Raw genomic sequence first — 17,865 nt, 5'->3', positions numbered from 1 at the left:
AATTTATCCATTAAATGGAAAATTCAATGAAATCCTAATGTCCACTGAATTCTCTAATAATCAGACTCAAAATTCTGTAAGTGATGAACAATTCACTTCTGAATTATGTGAAGTTCCTTCACGGGTCTTATTATTTATAGAATTAAATACAGTACATTTGTTATTAAGTACAAGGACCAAGTACAACAGAATCCCACTACTGTGAGACTTACACAACTCTGTAAAACATGGGCCAAATAATCTCGCTCAACATCACTTAACCAATATAATAGCCCAACCCTAGGAGTCGAAGGGAGAAAGATCGAACACAGCATGTGCAAGTGAGTTTACTGACAGTCTAATTCATGGAAATAAAAATGTAATCAATAGAGTTACTAGTCAATAGAGTTACATCTGGCAGCATCCCCCTCCTTCATCAGACTTCATACAAGTAACTGATGATCAAGACTGTAAAGATGTAAATGATGGCATGTACTGTAAACATTCTCTAGTACCTAGAATCATTTACACAACCACTGACTTGCGCTAAGCCTCCTGGATTTGGAGAAAAAGGACAGGACTAGTAGTAGTGAAAAGGTGTTTTTCTTAATTCTAATGAACAAAGTAACACTGATTTCACCCTATACAGGTCTAACCTATGATCCTATTGTGCTTTAGTAAAATTTTTTTTTGCTTCAGTAAAATTTTTTCCTCCGAGTTACCTATGTTGAGCTTCCAATTTCTGCTCGAGTTTTTGCTGACACAGGACAGCATGCTTCCTCTTTATAGCTTGCTCAAACCCAGGTTTGGCCTGTAAAGCATGGTCGTAACAGAGTACTGAGTGGTTATACTCCCCAAGCATCTAAAGAGACAAAAACACATACATACACAAACACAGGAGGGAAAAATGTTAGCCTGGCTGTATCTGTCCAAATGTCCTTACGATTTATGAGGTCACACCAAATTTCATACAGTGAACATTATTTCAATCAGTGGCCAAACCTCCACAACATGAAGCGATGCTGTACAGGATGGCTCAGCTCAAATAACTGCTATCTTAAGAGGACTACTCTGAAGAAGTTTAATATTCCTATCAACTTATTATTCTTTTTTGTCAAGAGGCTAGGACACTAATGATTCATTATTGTTTGAGTTTTTTTTCCTCTTAAGTTTCTTCATTTCTATCCCCTTTCCCTTGTCCAGAACAGAAGAAAGGAAAAGGATATTTCTTTTACTAGGGGAAAAAAAAAAAAGGAAAGAGCAATTGGATTGGTTTATGTAAAAAAAGTTGTATTTACTGCATATATGTTTCCTAAAGTGTAATAGCTAGTGAAGAAGTCACTGTCGTCCAGAGCTGCATGGACCACAACAGCAGCATCAGCAGAGAAGTGTGCTCTGTGCAGAACGTTCGCCAAGTTGACCAGGGCAATGTCTTTATTGTGCCTACAAGAGAAGGAGAGATGTAATTAGACATCAGGAGAGAAGCCTGTGCTCCACAATTATCTGTAACTACCTGACAGGTGCAAATTACATTCAAAGCTATTGAGCTTTGGAAAACAATTTTGAGTTTGCTTACAGATGGGGAAAATAATTTAAGAAAATCCTAATGTTTCATTTTACATCATTGATGGTGCTTAACAAAAATCAAGGCTGGCAGACAGTTCATGATTTTAAAATGTATTTACGGCTGACGTTTGCTTTGAGAAAAATTTAACTTTTGATAATTTCTCCAGCCTAGGTCCTTACTTCCAAGTCCCAAGTAAGTCATCGGGCATAACACGTCAGAAGTGTGTTATGCCATTATCGCTTTGAACTCTTTGACATTTTTGACTGGACTAATTTCTTGGAACAGGGATTGAGGAGAAAGTAAGTACATACAATGCTTCTCCTTGTTTTTTTTTTTTTTTAATATATATATTTTAACAGTCCTGAGTTATGTGGAAAATCAACAGGTCCAGAAGGACAGGAATCCTACCTGGATGAGAAGTGAAGAGCTCGCATAGCACATTCCACTACTTGATATGGCTCATTCTTTATTCTCCAGTAAAATGAAGCCATGTTATACAGTACCCACGAGGAAGAGTTCTAGAAATCAAACAAATAAAATAACAACCAAATATAACTCAAGATAGTTTCTTCAACTTAGGATGCTCAAAATGAGCACCTTTACCACTCTATCTCGCCTGAAACTGGTAAAGATCAAGACTTACATAGTAGTGACAAAGCAGAGGCCAAAGTACAAATAAACTGCCTGTATCAAAAGAGGTTTCTGATTATTAGTTGAACAAGTATACTAAGGTGTGGTCTAGACAGAGAGACTGTCCAACCCTAGGCTATCATTCCAAGAGGGAAATAAAGCTGACAATCTCACCAAGCGGCCACACCTTGGGCCCTATTTCAGGACTTCAGAAGTTAGAATCTAGCCTACTTAGAAATGCTAGTTGTTCTAACATGAAATTCCTGAAATTAACATACTGTAAAGTTTCCTATTTAAACATCCGAATGAAGGTATGTATGTAAGCAAATACAATGCTTTTGTGAAAGATGTATTTTTAGTTGTCATTTTCTCAGTGTGATCAGAAACTCATTCAGATCTTCACATTGCTAAAAATGTCTACTATATATTAATAAGTATATTATTTAGTCAAGTTAAACAGAAGTTCAGATAGCAGACAGGTTTTCTCCTTTTGTGGCTTCGATTTTTTATCCCTGAACATACTCTGATTTCAACCACAGAGAGGTCAAAACACTAAACTGAACTGTGTCAAAAAATCAATGTAGTTTAAACCCAAGTAAGAAATTACAAACTCAGAATGAAAAAAGTCATAAAATTTAAGATAAAACAGAAAAAACATATGACAGCCAACATTTGATATCTTGAATAAACAGATAGCTCATAAAAAAATCTAAACAGAGAGACAAAAAGCCAAGAGAATATGGGCCAAAAACATGGACAATTCAAAAATATGAAACAATGGCTACTTAGCAGGTGAAAAAAATACAAAACTTAACTACAAAAAATAATCTAAAAGATGCAAGTTTTTCTTTTAAAAATTGGCAAAGATTAAAAAGAATGCCAGTATTCACTATTGGCTACAGTGTATATTAACTGTAGGTTAGTAGAGCATTTCTGGGGGGGGGGGGGGGTGTGGTGCAAAACAATTTAACAACCTGTATGTATAAAACCTTAAAAAATGTGATTACTTTTACCCCCAAACTTCATGATTAAAAATTTATCCTTGAGGACAATTTTTAACTAAAGAACTTCCCTCGTGGTCTGGTGGATAAGAATCCACCTGCCAATGCAGGGGATGTGGGTTCAGTCCCTGGTCCGGGAAGATTCCACATGCAGGGCAACTAAGCCAGTGAGCCACGACTACTGAGCCTGCGTGCCCTAGAGACCACACTCTGCAAAAAGAGACGCCACCACAATGAGAAGCCTGCACGCTGCAACCAGAGAGCAGCCCCTGCCCACCACAAAGAGACAAAGCTCACGCACAGAAACAGAGACTTAGCACAACCATCAACCATAAAAAAAGAGGTTTAGCTATAAAAATATGTTAAACTAAAAAAAAAACCCTCCAAAATATTATAAAACAGTAATTATCTCTGACTTTAAATTACAAGTTTAACTTTCTCTTTTATAGATTTTTATGTAGTCTGTTTTTTAAAAAGGACCAGTTATTTTATTTTTAAAAGTTGTTTTTAAGATTAAAACCAGTATAATTCTGCTTTAATCATCCATTAAGTATTCTATCTTCAAGGAAAAATTATGTTTTTTGAGTAAAGCAATGAAAGATTTTAGCATTAAGTACAATTGGTTAAGGAATGCTATGCTCAATGCTCAGTTGCATTCAACTTTTTGTGACCCTCTGGACTGTAGCCCACCAGGCTTCTCTTTCTCTGGGATTTTTCAGTCAAGAATACTGGAGTGCTGCCATTTTCTCCTCTAGAAGATCTTCCCAACCCAGGGTTTGAACTCACGTCTGTTGCATTTCTTGCATTGCAGGCAGATTCTTTACCGCTGTGTCATCAGGGAGGCCCCGTGGACAATAAACAAGCAAATACACAAAATAGCAAAGGTTGTGCTGAGGGCCGAATTCATTTAACGGACCCTTGTTCCATTAGTACTCCTCCCATTTTGCAGGTGAGGAAACTGAGGCTCCCGAGATTCCACAGCCCAGAAAGGGCAACATTAGCACATGACCCTAGGTCTTGTAATCCCAAACTCTGTTCCTGCCATCCTTCTGCGGCCTCACTGTCCTCAAAGTGCTCGGTGCTGTCTCTACTCCATTCCAAGACAGCTCTGACAGTTAGAAGAAAGTCTCCTGTTGTCATGAACTGAGGTCTATACTTGGCTGGTCCCACTTTTGACTTCTGGGGCCACCCAGGACTGCCTCCTCCCCTCCTACCCAAGTCAGCCTGAAAGGTGAAGGCTGACTGTCTTAGAATTGATGCTTTTGAACTGTGGTGTTGGAGAAGACTCTTGAGAGTCCCTTGGACTGCAAGGAGAGCCAACCAGTCCATTCTGAAGGAAATCAGCCCTGGAATTTCTTTGGAAGGAATGATGCTAAAGCTGAAACTCCAGTACTCTGGCCACCTCATGCAAAGAGTTGACTCATTGGAAAAGTCTCTGATGCTGGGAGAGACTGGGGGCAGGAGGAGAAGGGGACAACAGAGGATGAGATGGCTGGATGGCATCACCGACTCGATGGACATGAGTTTGAGTGAACTCTAGGAGCTGGTGATGGACAGGGAGGCCTGGCGTGCTACAGTCCACAGGGTCGCAAAGAGTCGTACACGACTGAGCAACTGAACTGAACTGATAGGTTCTCGAAAGAGCAGATGCTATATTCTTTCACAACTGATTTATGACTTAGGCTTCAGTCTCTCTTTTAGTAGCCTTTTGAGAAAGTTTCTTTTTAAATCAACAAATGGTTTTTAATCTGTTTTTAAAACTTACATTGTGAATTGGGACAAAATGATAAATTAAAAATGCAACATGAACTACTAAAAACATCATGATAAACAGAGTACATCATATTGGAAGAGAAAAATAAATCTTTAAAGAAAAATCTTTCAGTAAGATTTCTTACAAAATCTCCTGCCAAAGCTAGAAATGCTGGAATGTCACTATTAATTATTCTTTCTCTATTGAACACTTTTTTTCTGCCTGGCTCTTAGATGCCACATTCTTCTGAACATCCTTTTGGGCTTCTTCTACTGGCCCCTCCTCCCCCTCTGCTTGACAGAAAACATAGGAGGACCCAGGACCTCTTCTCCAACTTCACTCTGCTCCAGATGACCTTACCCAATCCCATGGCTACAAATTCTCCCTGTTTAACAATTATTCTCTATCTCTAAACCCAGCTCTGACCTCTACTGGAGTTCTAGACTCAAAAAGTATTTCAGTTTAACCTGACTTAATCTTCTTCCACCCCAAACCAGCTCCTCCTCAGGTTGCTCACGTCAAAAATTAAGCAATTATCCTTGACTTCTTTTTCTCTCATTCTCCACATCTGATTAAGCAGCTTCTAAACATCTTCTGAAATAGTTTAAGTCCCTTCACTTCCACTACTAACCATTCTTGTCCAAACCATCTTCACCTCCCTCTTGAATTACTGCACTAACCCTGTAACCGGTCTATTTCCAGTTCTGGCCTCCTTGAGTCATTTCTCCATACAAGTTTGAGTGTAATTTTTAAAAACACTAATTAAATTATGTCCCTTCTCTGCTTCAGCTTCTCAGCACACCTGGAATAAAATTCAAAGTCCTAACCTTGGCTTTCAGAGCTTGAGATAATCTGGCCCTGGCCACCTTCTCTGGCTTCATTCCCTATCACCCTCCCCTTCGCTCACCAGGCTCCAGCCATACTGACCTGAATTTAATTTATAACACCTGTTACAGACTTAATGCGTCTCTCTCACCATTCATATACAGATGCTCTAACCCCCGTGTGACTATATTGAAGATAAGGCCTCTGAAGACAAAGGTTTAAAATCCAATAGGGCCAGTGCCTTTCTAAGAGGAAGATTTCTCTCTCTCTCTCTCTCCCCCTCGTACCCACTCCTCCCCGAAGTACACACAGAGAAGCCACCTGACACCACAGCCAGAAAGAGGCCATCTACAGGCCAGGAAGAGTCCTCACCATGGACTGAATCAGCCAGCAACATGATCTTGGGCTTTCCAGCCTCCAGAACTTTGAGAGTTCAGGTGCTGAAGCCGCCCAGTCTGCGGTATTCTGTGATGGCGGCCTGAGCTGACTGATACACTATCAAGCTCATTACCGCTTTGGGGCTGTTGCCTCAGCCTAGAATGCTCTTCCTTGATCTCTGACTTTTGGTTTCTTCTTGTCATTCAAGTATCAGCTTAAATTTCATCTTTCCAGAGAGGATAACCCCACCTGCTTAATCTAAAGTAGCCACCCAATAAACCCTCTATTTTAATTTGTTATAGAGCACTTACCACTATGATCTACTTTCAACTAACAATTCTGTGAAGGATATTTTAAATCCTAGGCCAGTTTTCCCTTATTATTCATCAATTCTGGGGATGCGGTATTTTACATTACCTTCAGAAAAACAAGATGAAGAAGGTAACTTAGCTACAACAATAATCTTATATAAAGTATTTGAATAAACATATATTTGGGTATAAACAGTATAAAAATATATTTGAGTACACTGTATATAAATATTACAACTACACATTTTACTTAATACCACTGCATAGAAACTAGCCTGCATTTTATGAATCTCCTTAGGCACAGAGAAGAGTAAAAACTATTTCTAAATTCCCACATGCTATCCTCAATGATACATTTAAATTTTTGGGTCCTGTTACATAATTCTGCATTCCATTTTTTTAAAGTAGATGCTTCTTTAAAAGAAAGTACATGAAGATTTTATTGTTTGTGGTGATTTTTTTCCTGTTCAGAGAACAGTGATAATCTATGTATTTACTATGTGTAGTTATATATCAAAGATGCTAATGTTACATTTTCTTTCACACTCAAAATATATAATCTAGCCTATAAGCCCTATTGCTTATATTAGTTTATAATTTGTTTTTTTCAAGAATTAGTTCAAATAGAGCTTTGTAGCATCTCACCCTGGTAAAGGGGACTGGATTGTCAATGCTTCTGCCTAACTTTGAACTGCACAGTTTATATGACTGTGATCAGGATTTAAAATCACTCTCTAGACAAAAACAAGCTAGGGAGGTATTTTCTGAGAGAAAAGTACCTTCTGTTCACAGTCCCTGGGCTCTTTAGTCACTGATGACTTACCTTCTGCAGGCCTTCATGAATGAGGTGGCCTATGTCATCTATACTCCTTCCTAATCGTTTAGATAAATACGTGAAGATTGGATCTTCTTTAGGTAGTAGCGGTGCAGAAAGATTAACTCTCTCTTGTACACCCTGAAGAAGAAACAATTGAAAAAAAAGAAAAGAAAAAGGAGATTATAAGTCATAAAAGATTACAATTCAGTATCTTAAGAGTCTTTATTCTGAAGGAATTTTAAAAGTAGGAGATGTCTGTTAAAACAAAAAGCTGTTTGGAAGGAGAAAAGAAAGAAAAGAAAGAGCATGTCTAAGCCAGAGATCAAAGAAAAAATGAAAACGAGGCCCCCCAAATTTCTCTACTTACTCGCAAGTGCTGAAAAGCATGTATACTATATGGAAGTTCTAGAATTTTAGTACAATCAGGTTGCTCAGGGTCTGGAGGGACAGGAGATTCTGTGTCTATATAATCTTCAGGGCTACAATCAAGAGGCAAGGAGTAATGAATGAATGAAAAGTGAAGAAACGCCAAGTTTTTCCCTAATTAAATCATATTCTCAAAGCATCTTTACAATCAATATTAGTCAAAATGCATACCTTTTTCATATAGTTGCTGTTGGAATAAACTAGTTTGAGAGTTCAACTTAAAGGAGATAAATCAAGAGTTAAACAGAAAATAATAGGTAAGTCACAGACTGTTAAGACTGTAGACTTTACAGCTAATAAGACATGCTAAACTCTTTCTAGAAATGTTAAACCAATTTACACTTTTGTATACACTTTTCCCATATTTTACCAGTTACTGATTTTTAAATATTTTTTTCCAATTTGATGAAAAATATGTTTTAGCATGTACTTACTTGATCATTACCAAGAAATATTTTTTTCCATGTGTTTATGGGCCATTTGTACTTTTTACCATAAACTGTTCAATTTTCTACTGTGATGATAAATATTTTTAATTGATTTGTAAAAATTCTATACATAGTATATATTTTGAACTTTCAAATTTGAATAGTCATCAGTTATTGAAGCTTTTTCAAATTAGAGAAATAATTTAGAATTGAGAAACATCTGTTCAGGAAGAAGTACTTTTATTTTTGGAAAGAGAATTTTTTTTACCTGATATCTTTGCTCTCCAAAGTTATGTATGTGCCATCATATAGATCTAGGTCCCCTAAGGGCACCTTGGCTTTGATGCAGTCCGGATCCTCTTTATTATGTCTCTGTTCAAGTCCTGTATCTCTGTCCTCATTCTCTTCTATGTGAATTTTTTGAGCAACTAATTGCTTCTGTTGAGAAGAAAATAAGAACTTGCTGGATTTTTCTAATATTTCAACCTACCTACCATGTAAGAGAAAGGAGAATTTAATGTGTTGACCAAGTCAGAGAATTCTAAATGTGCCCTTGGTTACCTTAGATGACATGAATGAGCTTCTCCAACAGAACATGGCATGTATACTACTGGCACATGAGTGCCTTAGAAAATGATTTCTAGCTATCTATAAAGTTATATTTAACAACTTTCTTGGCACAGGATGCTCAGCAATTGAAACTACCTTGAATTGTCCAAACATGCCATATTTCAGTCCTTCAAGACAACCAGCACGCTGATAGTACTAGCTGGAGTCACTAGGTTCGAGAGAAATTTCTGCCACTCATATTTTTTTCCCAAATGTATACTATATTTCCACTACCCAATCTTAACATTTTGCCATACTCTGCTGCTGCTGCTGCTAAGTCGCTTCAGTCATGTCCGACTCCGTGCAACCCCATAGACAGCAGCCCACCAGGCTCCCCCGTCCCTGGGATTCCCAGGCAAGAACACTGGAGTGGGTTGCCATTTCCTTCTCCAATGCATGAAAGTGAAAAGTGAAAGGGAAGTCTCTCAGTCGTGTCTGACTCTTAGCGACCCCACGGACTGCAGCCCACCAGGCTCCTCCGTCCATGGGATTTTCCAGGCAAGAGTACTAGAGTGCCATCGCCTTCTCCGTGCCATACTCTAGATTTTTCTAAAAGAAGAAAAAAATAGTTGAAGCCCCTCTTACTGTCTTTGAAACCCCTCTCTCCCTCTCAAAAGTTACCCCTACCCTGGGAATCCCATGGTTAGGACTTGGCACTCTCACTGTCAAGAGCCCAAGTTCAGTCTCTGGTTGGAGAACTAAGATCCTACAAGCCGCATGGCATGATCAAGGGAAAAAATAAATATTATAAATACATAAGCAAGCAAACAAAAGTTATCACTATCCTGAATGTTTTATGCATCATTTTCATGTATATTTTTATAAAATATTACTATACTGCCCTTATCCTCTTAAATATTACTACATATATATCTCCAAAATCAACATATGGCACTGCTTTGCAAGTTTTAAAATTTTATATATTTTGGGATGAAATGTCCTTTAGATATCAATTAGGTCTAACTGGTCTATTGTATCGTTTAAAGTTTGTGTTTCCTTGTTAATTTTCTGTTTAGTTGATCTATCCATAGGTGTGAGTGGGGTATTAAAGTCTCCCACTATTACTGTGTTATTGTTAATTTCTCCTTTCATACTTGTTAACATTTGTCTTACATATTGCGGTGCTCCTATGTTGGGTGCATATATATTTATAATTGTTATATCTTTTTCTTGAATTGATCCTTTGATCATTATGTAGTGACCTTCTTTGTCTCTTTTCACAGCCTTTGTTTTAAAGTCTATTTTATCTGATATGAGTATTGCTACTCCTGATTTCTTTTGGTCCCTATTTGCATGGAAAATCTTTTTCCAGCCCTTCACTTTCAGTCTGTACGTGTCCCCTGTTTTGAGGTGGGTCTCTTGTAGACAACATATGTAGGGGTCTTGTTTTTGTATCCATTCAGCCAGTCTTTGTCTTTTGGTTGGGGCATTCAACCCATTTACGTTTAAGGTAATTATTGATAAGTATGATCCCGTTGCCATTTACTTTATTGTTTTGGGTTCAAATTTATACACCCTTTTTGTGTTTCCTGTCTAGAGAATATCCTTTAGTATTTGTTGGAGAGCTGGTTTGGTGGTGCTGAATTCTCTCAGCTTTTGCTTGTCTGTAAAGCTTTTGATTTCTCCTTCATATTTGAATGAGATCCTTGCTGGGTTTAGTAATCTGGGCTGTAGGTTATTTTCTTTCATCACTTTAAGTATGTCTTGCCATTCCCTCCTGGCTTGGAGAGTTCCTATTGAAAGATCAGCTGTTCTCCTTATGGGAATTCCCTTGTGTGTTATTTGTTGTTTTTCCCTTGCTGCTTTTAATATTTGTTCTTTGTGTTTGATCTTTGTTAATTTGATTAATGTGTGTCTTGGGGTGTTTTGCCTTGGGTTTATCCTGTTTGGGACTCTCTGGGTTTCTTGGACTTGGGTGATTATTTCCTTCCCCATTTTAGGGAAGTTTTCAACTATTATCTCCTCAAGTATTTTCTCATGGTCTTTCTTTTTGTCTTCGTCTTCTGGGACCCCTATGATTCGAATGTTGTAGCGTTTAATATTGTCCTGGAGGTCTCTGAGATTGTCCTCATTTCTTTTAATTTGTTTTTCTTTTTTCCTCTCTGATTTATTTCTACCATTCTATCTTCTAATTCACTAATCCTATCTTCTGCCTCTGTTATTCTACTATTTGTTGCCTCCAGAGTATTTTTGATCTCATTTATTGCATTATTTATTATATATTGACTCTTTTTTATTTCTTCTAGGTCCTTGTTAAACCTTTCTTGCATCTTCTCAATCCTTGTCTCCAGGCTATTTATCTGTGATTCCATTTTGATTTCAAGATTTTGGATCAATTTCACTATCATTATTCGGAATTCTTTATCAGGTAGATTCCCTATCTCTTCCTCTTTTGTTTGGTTTGGTGGGCATTTATCCTGTTCCTTTACCTGCTGGGTATTCCTCTGTCTCTTCATCTTGTTTAAATTGCTGAGTTTGGGATGTTCTTTCTGTGTTCTGGCAGTTTGTGGAGTTCTCTTTATTGTGGCGTTTCCTCACTGTGTGTGGGTTTGTACAGGTGGCTTGTCAAGGTTTCTTGGTTAGGGAAGCTTGTGTCGGTGTTCTGGTGGGTGGAGCTGGATTTCTTCTCTCTGGAGTGCAATGAAGTGTCCAGTAATGAGTTATGAGATGTCTATGGTTTTGGGGTGACTTTGGGCAGCCTGTATAATGGAGCTCAGGGCTGTGTTCCTGTGTTGCTGGAGAATTTGCTTGGTATGTCTTGCCCTGGAACTTGTTGGCCCTTGTGTGGTGCTTGGTTTCAGTGTAGGTATGGAGGCATTTGATGAGCTCCTGTCAATTAATGTTCCCTGGAGTCAGGGTTTGGACTTAAGCCTCCTGCTTCCAGTTATCGGTCTTATTTTTATAGTAGTCTCAAAACTTCTCCTTCTATACAGCACCACTGATAAAACATATAGGTTAAAGATGAAAAGTTTCTCCACCGTGAGGGTCACCCAGAGAGGTTCACAGCATTACATGGAGAAGAGAAGAGGGAGGAGGGAGTTAGAGGTGACCCGAATTAGATGAGGTGGAATTAATAGAGGAGAGAGCAGGCTAACCAGTAATCCCTTCCTGATATGCACTCCACAACTGGACCACTCAGAGATGTTCACGAAGTTATACAGAGAAGAGAAGAAGGAGGAAGGAGACAGAGGTGGCCAGGAGGATAAAAGGGGGGAATGAAAAGGAGAGAGACAGATCCAGCCAGTAATCAGTTCCCTAAGTGTTCTCCACCGCCTGGAACACACAGAAATTCACAGAGTTGGGTCGAGTAGAGAGGGGTTAGGGAGGAGACACAGGCGACCTGGTGGAGAAAAAGGAGAGTCCAAAGGGGGTGAGAGCAGTCAAGCCAGTAATCTCACTCCCTAGTTAAAAATGGGTACTGAAGATTGGGTTCTTAAAGGTACAAAATTGGTTAACAAATACCTAAAAGCAAAAATTAAAAATCTAGAGTAGTTTGGAATTTCAAAAATACAATGTTAAAGAAAAGAAGAAGGAAAAGAAAGAGAAAAAAAAAAAACAACAAAGTCACAAAAATAATAAAGAAAATATAGGTACAAAATCGATAACAAATACGAAAAAGCAAAAGTTAAAAATGTAGAGTAGAGTTTGGAATTTCAAAAATACAATGTTAAAGAAAAGAAGAAAAAGAAAGAAAAACAAACAAAGTCACAAAAATTATAAAGAAGATATAGGTACAAAATTGGTAATAAATTTTCTGAATAAGCCTCTGAGACTTTACTAGACAGAGGCTTCAGATTGAAGTTTTGTGAATACAGATTCGCTTTCCAGTGTATCTATCTTTCCTTCCCTGAGAAAAAGGTATAACAAGGTATCTCTTCTTTCTGGAGATTTGGGATTATTTGAAATTTGGATTATCTACCTAAATCTGCTTCATGGGGATTTGGGGGATTATTTTTATGTGTGGAATGATAATTTTGTAAAGAATTTTATTTCTTCAAATAAATTCTTTGGCTCATTAAAAAAAATTTATATAAATGGTATCATACTCTATATTCTACAACTTTCTTTTTTTAAACTTAATGCTTTTGCGATTTATCTGCATTGGTCAGCATAGTGAAGGTCTGTGGTTAGTAAACTGTGTATGTCAGAAAACTGCCTTGTCCTCACTCCTGAATGATGGTTTAAGAGAATATAAAATATTATATTTAAAACAATATAAAATTCTGTACTTAACACTTTGATGCTATTGTCTTCTGGTATTGATTCTGGGATCTAAGAAGTTCACCTAGTTGTCACTACTTTGTAGATAAACTGTATTATCTAGTCTCATGGATTTATTCCTATGTCAGTGATTAAGAAGGATAAATGAACTTAAATCTCTAGCTCAAGCCTTGACCCAGGAGTCTACACCAGAAGAACCAACTCCTCACTCAATGTCTCCACTGATTCCTAACAGGTATCTTCTTAATATACCAACCTCTTCCCCAGTCTATACCTCCTTCAGTCTTCTCATTTCAGCTAAAGCCAACTCCATCCAACATCAATTGCTTGGGTCAAAAATCCTGGAACCATCCTTAACCCCATCTCCATCTCTGTCTCTTTCCAACCACTCCATGACCATTTCCTGGGTCTAACAGTTTTGTAGCTGCTTCTGGTTCTATCTAGATCCAAAGTCCAAAACCAGATCATACGATTTTAGAGTTTCTAACCCAAAGTGATCCTCTGCCCTGAAATGGTGTTCAGGAAACTGAAGATGCAATTATTGAACCACTACATGGTTTGGTTCATTTTTTGGTCATTAGGTTTTGTTTTGTCTTCCTGCCTTTTTAAAATTTTTCCCACCAGACTCTTTTCATGCTCCGTCCCAGTCTTTAAGCAGTAGTGAATCCGGTTATCTTCCTTTATCTTGCATGGAACACTGTTGTGCCCTTTGCTCCACAGAGATGCAATGAACATCAGACAGCAGAACCTATTCCTGGTCTTGGAGACCAGCAGGTTTATAGTCTTAGCTACATTCTCAACTTGGTGCTTTCTGTTCCATTTCAAGTCTACGGAGGTTGTTCATGTTGTGTTCAGACTTGACTACGTTTTACTTTGATTTCTATTTTGTCTTTCATCTGTCATTGTGTATATGAAGCAGAAACTAAGTACTCTGTATAAACTCATTACATTACTTTAACCAAATATTGGTGGAGTCAATATTTTTCATTTGCATTTTCAGTGACTTGGTAAATGGCATTTTCCCATTACACATACTCGAAGTCTCTTTCTCTTTATATTAAATAATACTGCCACTTAAAAAGATGGATAATCATAAACATTATAACGTTGTCTATGACTCTTAAAAACTATTTTCTGCACCACTGCATCTTTCTGAACACTGTGTTTTAAGCTTCCAGGCATGAAGCCCTATAAATTATGTCTACTGTCTTAGTATTCATAAAAATCAACATTTCCAAATTTATAAGTGACAAAACTGGTAAGAACAAGGTGAGAACTATTTTACAAATGGTGAGGTGCTCAAGTTTTATAAGTATTCCTAAAAATTTACTACCTACACAATTAATATGTGCCAAAAGTTCTTCTTTAATTTATAGAAGTTTTAAAAACATATAACTATTACTGTTAATAGATGTACTAATTTAAATTTATATAAGTGAAGTCGGGAACTTTTATGTAACTAGAAGATGAATGGCTACCTGGTTTCATCTCTGTAAACAGCCAGGAGATAAGGCATCTGCCTCTGGTTCTGCCATAACTTGTTTCATGAAATCAGGCAATTCAGTCTTTAGGTGCAATTATTTCCTTACCACTGAAATGAGGATGATCTTTATGATTCCTTCTAGCTTTCTAAGACTCTGATTCTACTCTTATCATTCCCAATAATTTTCTAAATCTCATTTTGCAAATTGGGTTACTTTTTCTGCAACTTAAAAGTTTCATTAAAATTTGAATTCAATTTACACTATAACTTTTAAGAGGGGGTTATATGAAAGAAAAAAAACTTTTTCAAATAACACTATTTGCTACTAAGAAAAATCAGTTTATGAAAATCAATGATAGAAACCAAAAGGTCAGATATTATTAGTGCTAATAAATATCAGCGTTTCAAAGTGTGGAAAAGAATCTGAAAAAGAATAAATACATGTATGTGTATAACTGGATCACTTTGCTGTACACTTGAAACTAACACAATATCGTTAATCAACTATACTTCAATATAAAATAAAAATGAAGGAAGACTTTTCAAGATGCAAAGTGATGAATGGTTTTCACCTCAATCATAAGAACACAAACTACTAAGATCCTAGTTTTTACTACCTGAGAACTAACATAATTATATTTTTATGAGGCATTCAAATCATTCTTCCTTTTGATATTTTACCCAAACTCTCCTTCCAAGATTATCTTGAGATAATTCCTCTTCATATTTGATGGAAATATTTATACATGGAAATACTGTTCAAGGATATGTGAGTCAAGAATGAGGCATAAAACCAAGGTTCCAGTAGTCTATTTCTCTTACTAGTGCTCAAATGGCATTCTGATTAAAAAAATAGAAACATGATCTAAAAATAGAATATTCCTTTAAAAGCAGAAGAATTAAGAAATAATATGTTTTAATTCTTCTTTGACCACAGTAGCTCCTGTGAAATGTACCAAGTACCAGGTGTGTGTTGCTTGTCCAGTTGCCTCACCTCCAGTTCTTTGAGGTAGTTAACTGTTGTTTCTTGTCTCATTAATATGACTAAGTCATGGGGATGCTTCAAGTTCATAGGTGAATCCACCTGCAAGCAAGCAAACAGATAAAGCTCAGATTTCATTAAAATTTGTTTGGATTAATAAAGTTTAATATGCCTTACTGTTCAATCACCATTAGTCAGTGTGAGGTGCTCAGTAAATTTAAGGGGTATTTCAAAAGTGATTATGTGTAAATTTCAGCAAAGAGAATGAGAGGTTCAGTAGCTGTCCCTTGAACTCCAACTCAAAAGAGCAAGGTTTTGAAATGAATATCCTGACTGGACTAGTAATATAAGAAATATTCAAGAAATAAATGATAAATTCCTTAAAATATATGTTACACCTATACTAACAAAAAAAAGATTGCCTTGTCTTGATAACACATTCTATATCTAAACAAGTATGGCAGCAATAAAAGGAAAAATACGAAAAGCATCTATTTTTACAGGCTATTTGTGAAACCATAAATCAGAGATTATATAAAATAACCTCAGGACTTAGAGTTTACAATTCAAGTTTCTGAATCATAAACAAGCAACTATGTTGTTGAAGATGTAGGAAAAATGAATCCTTATATGCTGGCAGCAGGCTTATAAACTTATTATTTGGAGGCTCATTTGACAACATGTATCAAAACTTTAGAATTACATACCATTGATTTAGGAATATAAACTCTAGGGAACTATAGGCATTCTTTAAACAAGTGGGCAAAGATACACACAAAAATGTTCACTATATTGCCTTTAACTGAAAACAAACAAACAAAAAAACTAACCGAACAACAAAAACAAACCTAAGTCCATCAGTGAGGGAACAGGGACATCAATTGTCCAATGGAATGGGAGACAGAAAAATTAGATCTATTATCACGGAAAGACATTCACAATGCGTAATTAACTAAAACAGTGATAAAGGATAAGCATGGTATATTTTTTTAAAGAAATTACATTTTTATAGATTTAGATGTATACATGTCTGATATGCTAAAAACTAAGCTGGTTTATTTTTGGGAAGTGGGATTAAAAAAAGAGAGGTACATTTATATCTTTTACTTTTTACACTTGTATATTTTTCAATTGTCTATATATGTTTATAACAAGGAAAAAACAACACATATACACACATGGGGCTTTTTGAATTTCAGGAAAATCTAAGGCAGTGGCCTTGGAACCAAAGACATGAATGAAGTTCCTGGTATCCCTTAGGGTTAGACTGTCAAATTATGTACTAGCTCTCCAGAAGTTCTACTTTGAGAAGAAACTACATTTGTGTAATCTCTAAGAACTTGACAGAAGCTCAATTAATTAATTTTAGAGCTAGTTTTTTAAGAGCAAAAGATAGCCTTGCTTAGACTTTGGTAAATGCAAGCCTATTTTAAAAAAAAAATCAAAGAGAGGGAATGAGAATTCTCTGGTGGTCCAGTGGTTAGGAATCAGTGCTTTCACTGCCGGGGGCACATGTTCAATCCCTGACTGGGGAATTAAGATCCTACAAGCCGTGAAGCATGGCCAACAAACAAATAATAAGAGGGAATACAAATAACATGGAATAAGTCCAATGGTTGCTTTAACAACAGGCACAGTAGTACTGGGTGATGCCAGGTGACCGCATATAAAACTCATCCGCCTTTCTTCATTCTACCGTCTCAGAGATGCCAGAAGAAAAAGAGATGCTAGTCTGGAGTAACTTCCACTCATATTTTCATAGCAATTATCTGAACTACATAATCAGCATTATGTAGTGATGGATAATGATCATCTCCCAGGGTGTCTCTTTTATAACTAAATCCCTTCACTGCTTCCCCTGGCTTTGCTACTATATTGGAACTTACATTAAAACTGTACTCTGAATTTAAAAGGCACTAAAAATATAAGAGCAAGGCCTATACTTGACCACTTGAGCTGTTAATCTCTATCAAACAATGAAACCTAGCAAAGGCCTACAAGCAAAACGCTAGGTGTTTCTCAATGAGGGGTGGAAATTTTTGCTTCTCTTACATACTCAACAGTCAAATGCCAAAAGGGCAGGGAAAGTGACTATACTGAACATGACCTGATCTAACTCCAAAGTCCATCAATCTTTTATACAACAATATATTATTTGTAATATATTACAGCACACCAAAATTTTTACAGGAGAAAATGTAAAAGCTATAGCCAGTGGTCAGAATTCAAAAGAGCTTTAATAGGAGGTCAAAGAAAGTCTTTACTTTGGAACTATCCAGACCTCGAAAGGTACTGATTTAACATACCTCTCTATAAGTATATTTAAATGAGGTTTTTAGGGAAAAAAAAAATCGGGGGGAAGGAGAAGGAATGTGGGAGTGTGACATTCCCATTCCAAAATATCCAACCAGTCCATTTATCTGATAATGTGGAGAACTACAAGCAGAATGAAAGA

General features: G+C 36.8%; 1 protein-coding gene across 7 annotated transcripts in view; it reads right to left on the bottom strand.

Annotated features, from left to right (window-relative positions):
* Positions 1-17,865, bottom strand: part of TTC17 (tetratricopeptide repeat domain 17) — a 126,959-nt gene that overhangs the window by 87,104 nt on the left and 21,990 nt on the right. For 6 of the 7 annotated variants that reach the window (XM_015474885.3, XM_005216450.5, XM_015474886.3 and 3 more), the window contains exons 2-8: positions 15,423-15,512; positions 8,384-8,553; positions 7,629-7,740; positions 7,268-7,399; positions 1,955-2,064; positions 1,278-1,422; positions 702-841 (exon numbers count right to left, since the gene is read on the bottom strand). In XM_015474885.3, coding sequence (XP_015330371.1) covers positions 702-841; positions 1,278-1,422; positions 1,955-2,064; positions 7,268-7,399; positions 7,629-7,740; positions 8,384-8,553; positions 15,423-15,512 — 899 coding nt within the window. Of the gene's footprint in view, positions 1-701; positions 842-1,277; positions 1,423-1,954; positions 2,065-6,444; positions 6,531-7,267; positions 7,400-7,628; positions 7,741-8,383; positions 8,554-15,422; positions 15,513-17,865 lie in introns of those variants that run through there. The other variant, XM_059874669.1, reaches the window with a different exon arrangement.

The sequence above is a fragment of the Bos taurus genome, chromosome 15 (assembly GCF_002263795.3).
Source record: "Bos taurus isolate L1 Dominette 01449 registration number 42190680 breed Hereford chromosome 15, ARS-UCD2.0, whole genome shotgun sequence".
In the NCBI taxonomy this organism is placed as follows: Eukaryota; Metazoa; Chordata; class Mammalia; order Artiodactyla; family Bovidae; genus Bos; species Bos taurus.
Note: the sequence above shows the minus strand (reverse complement) of the source record. Positions and strands in the feature narration are given on the sequence as shown.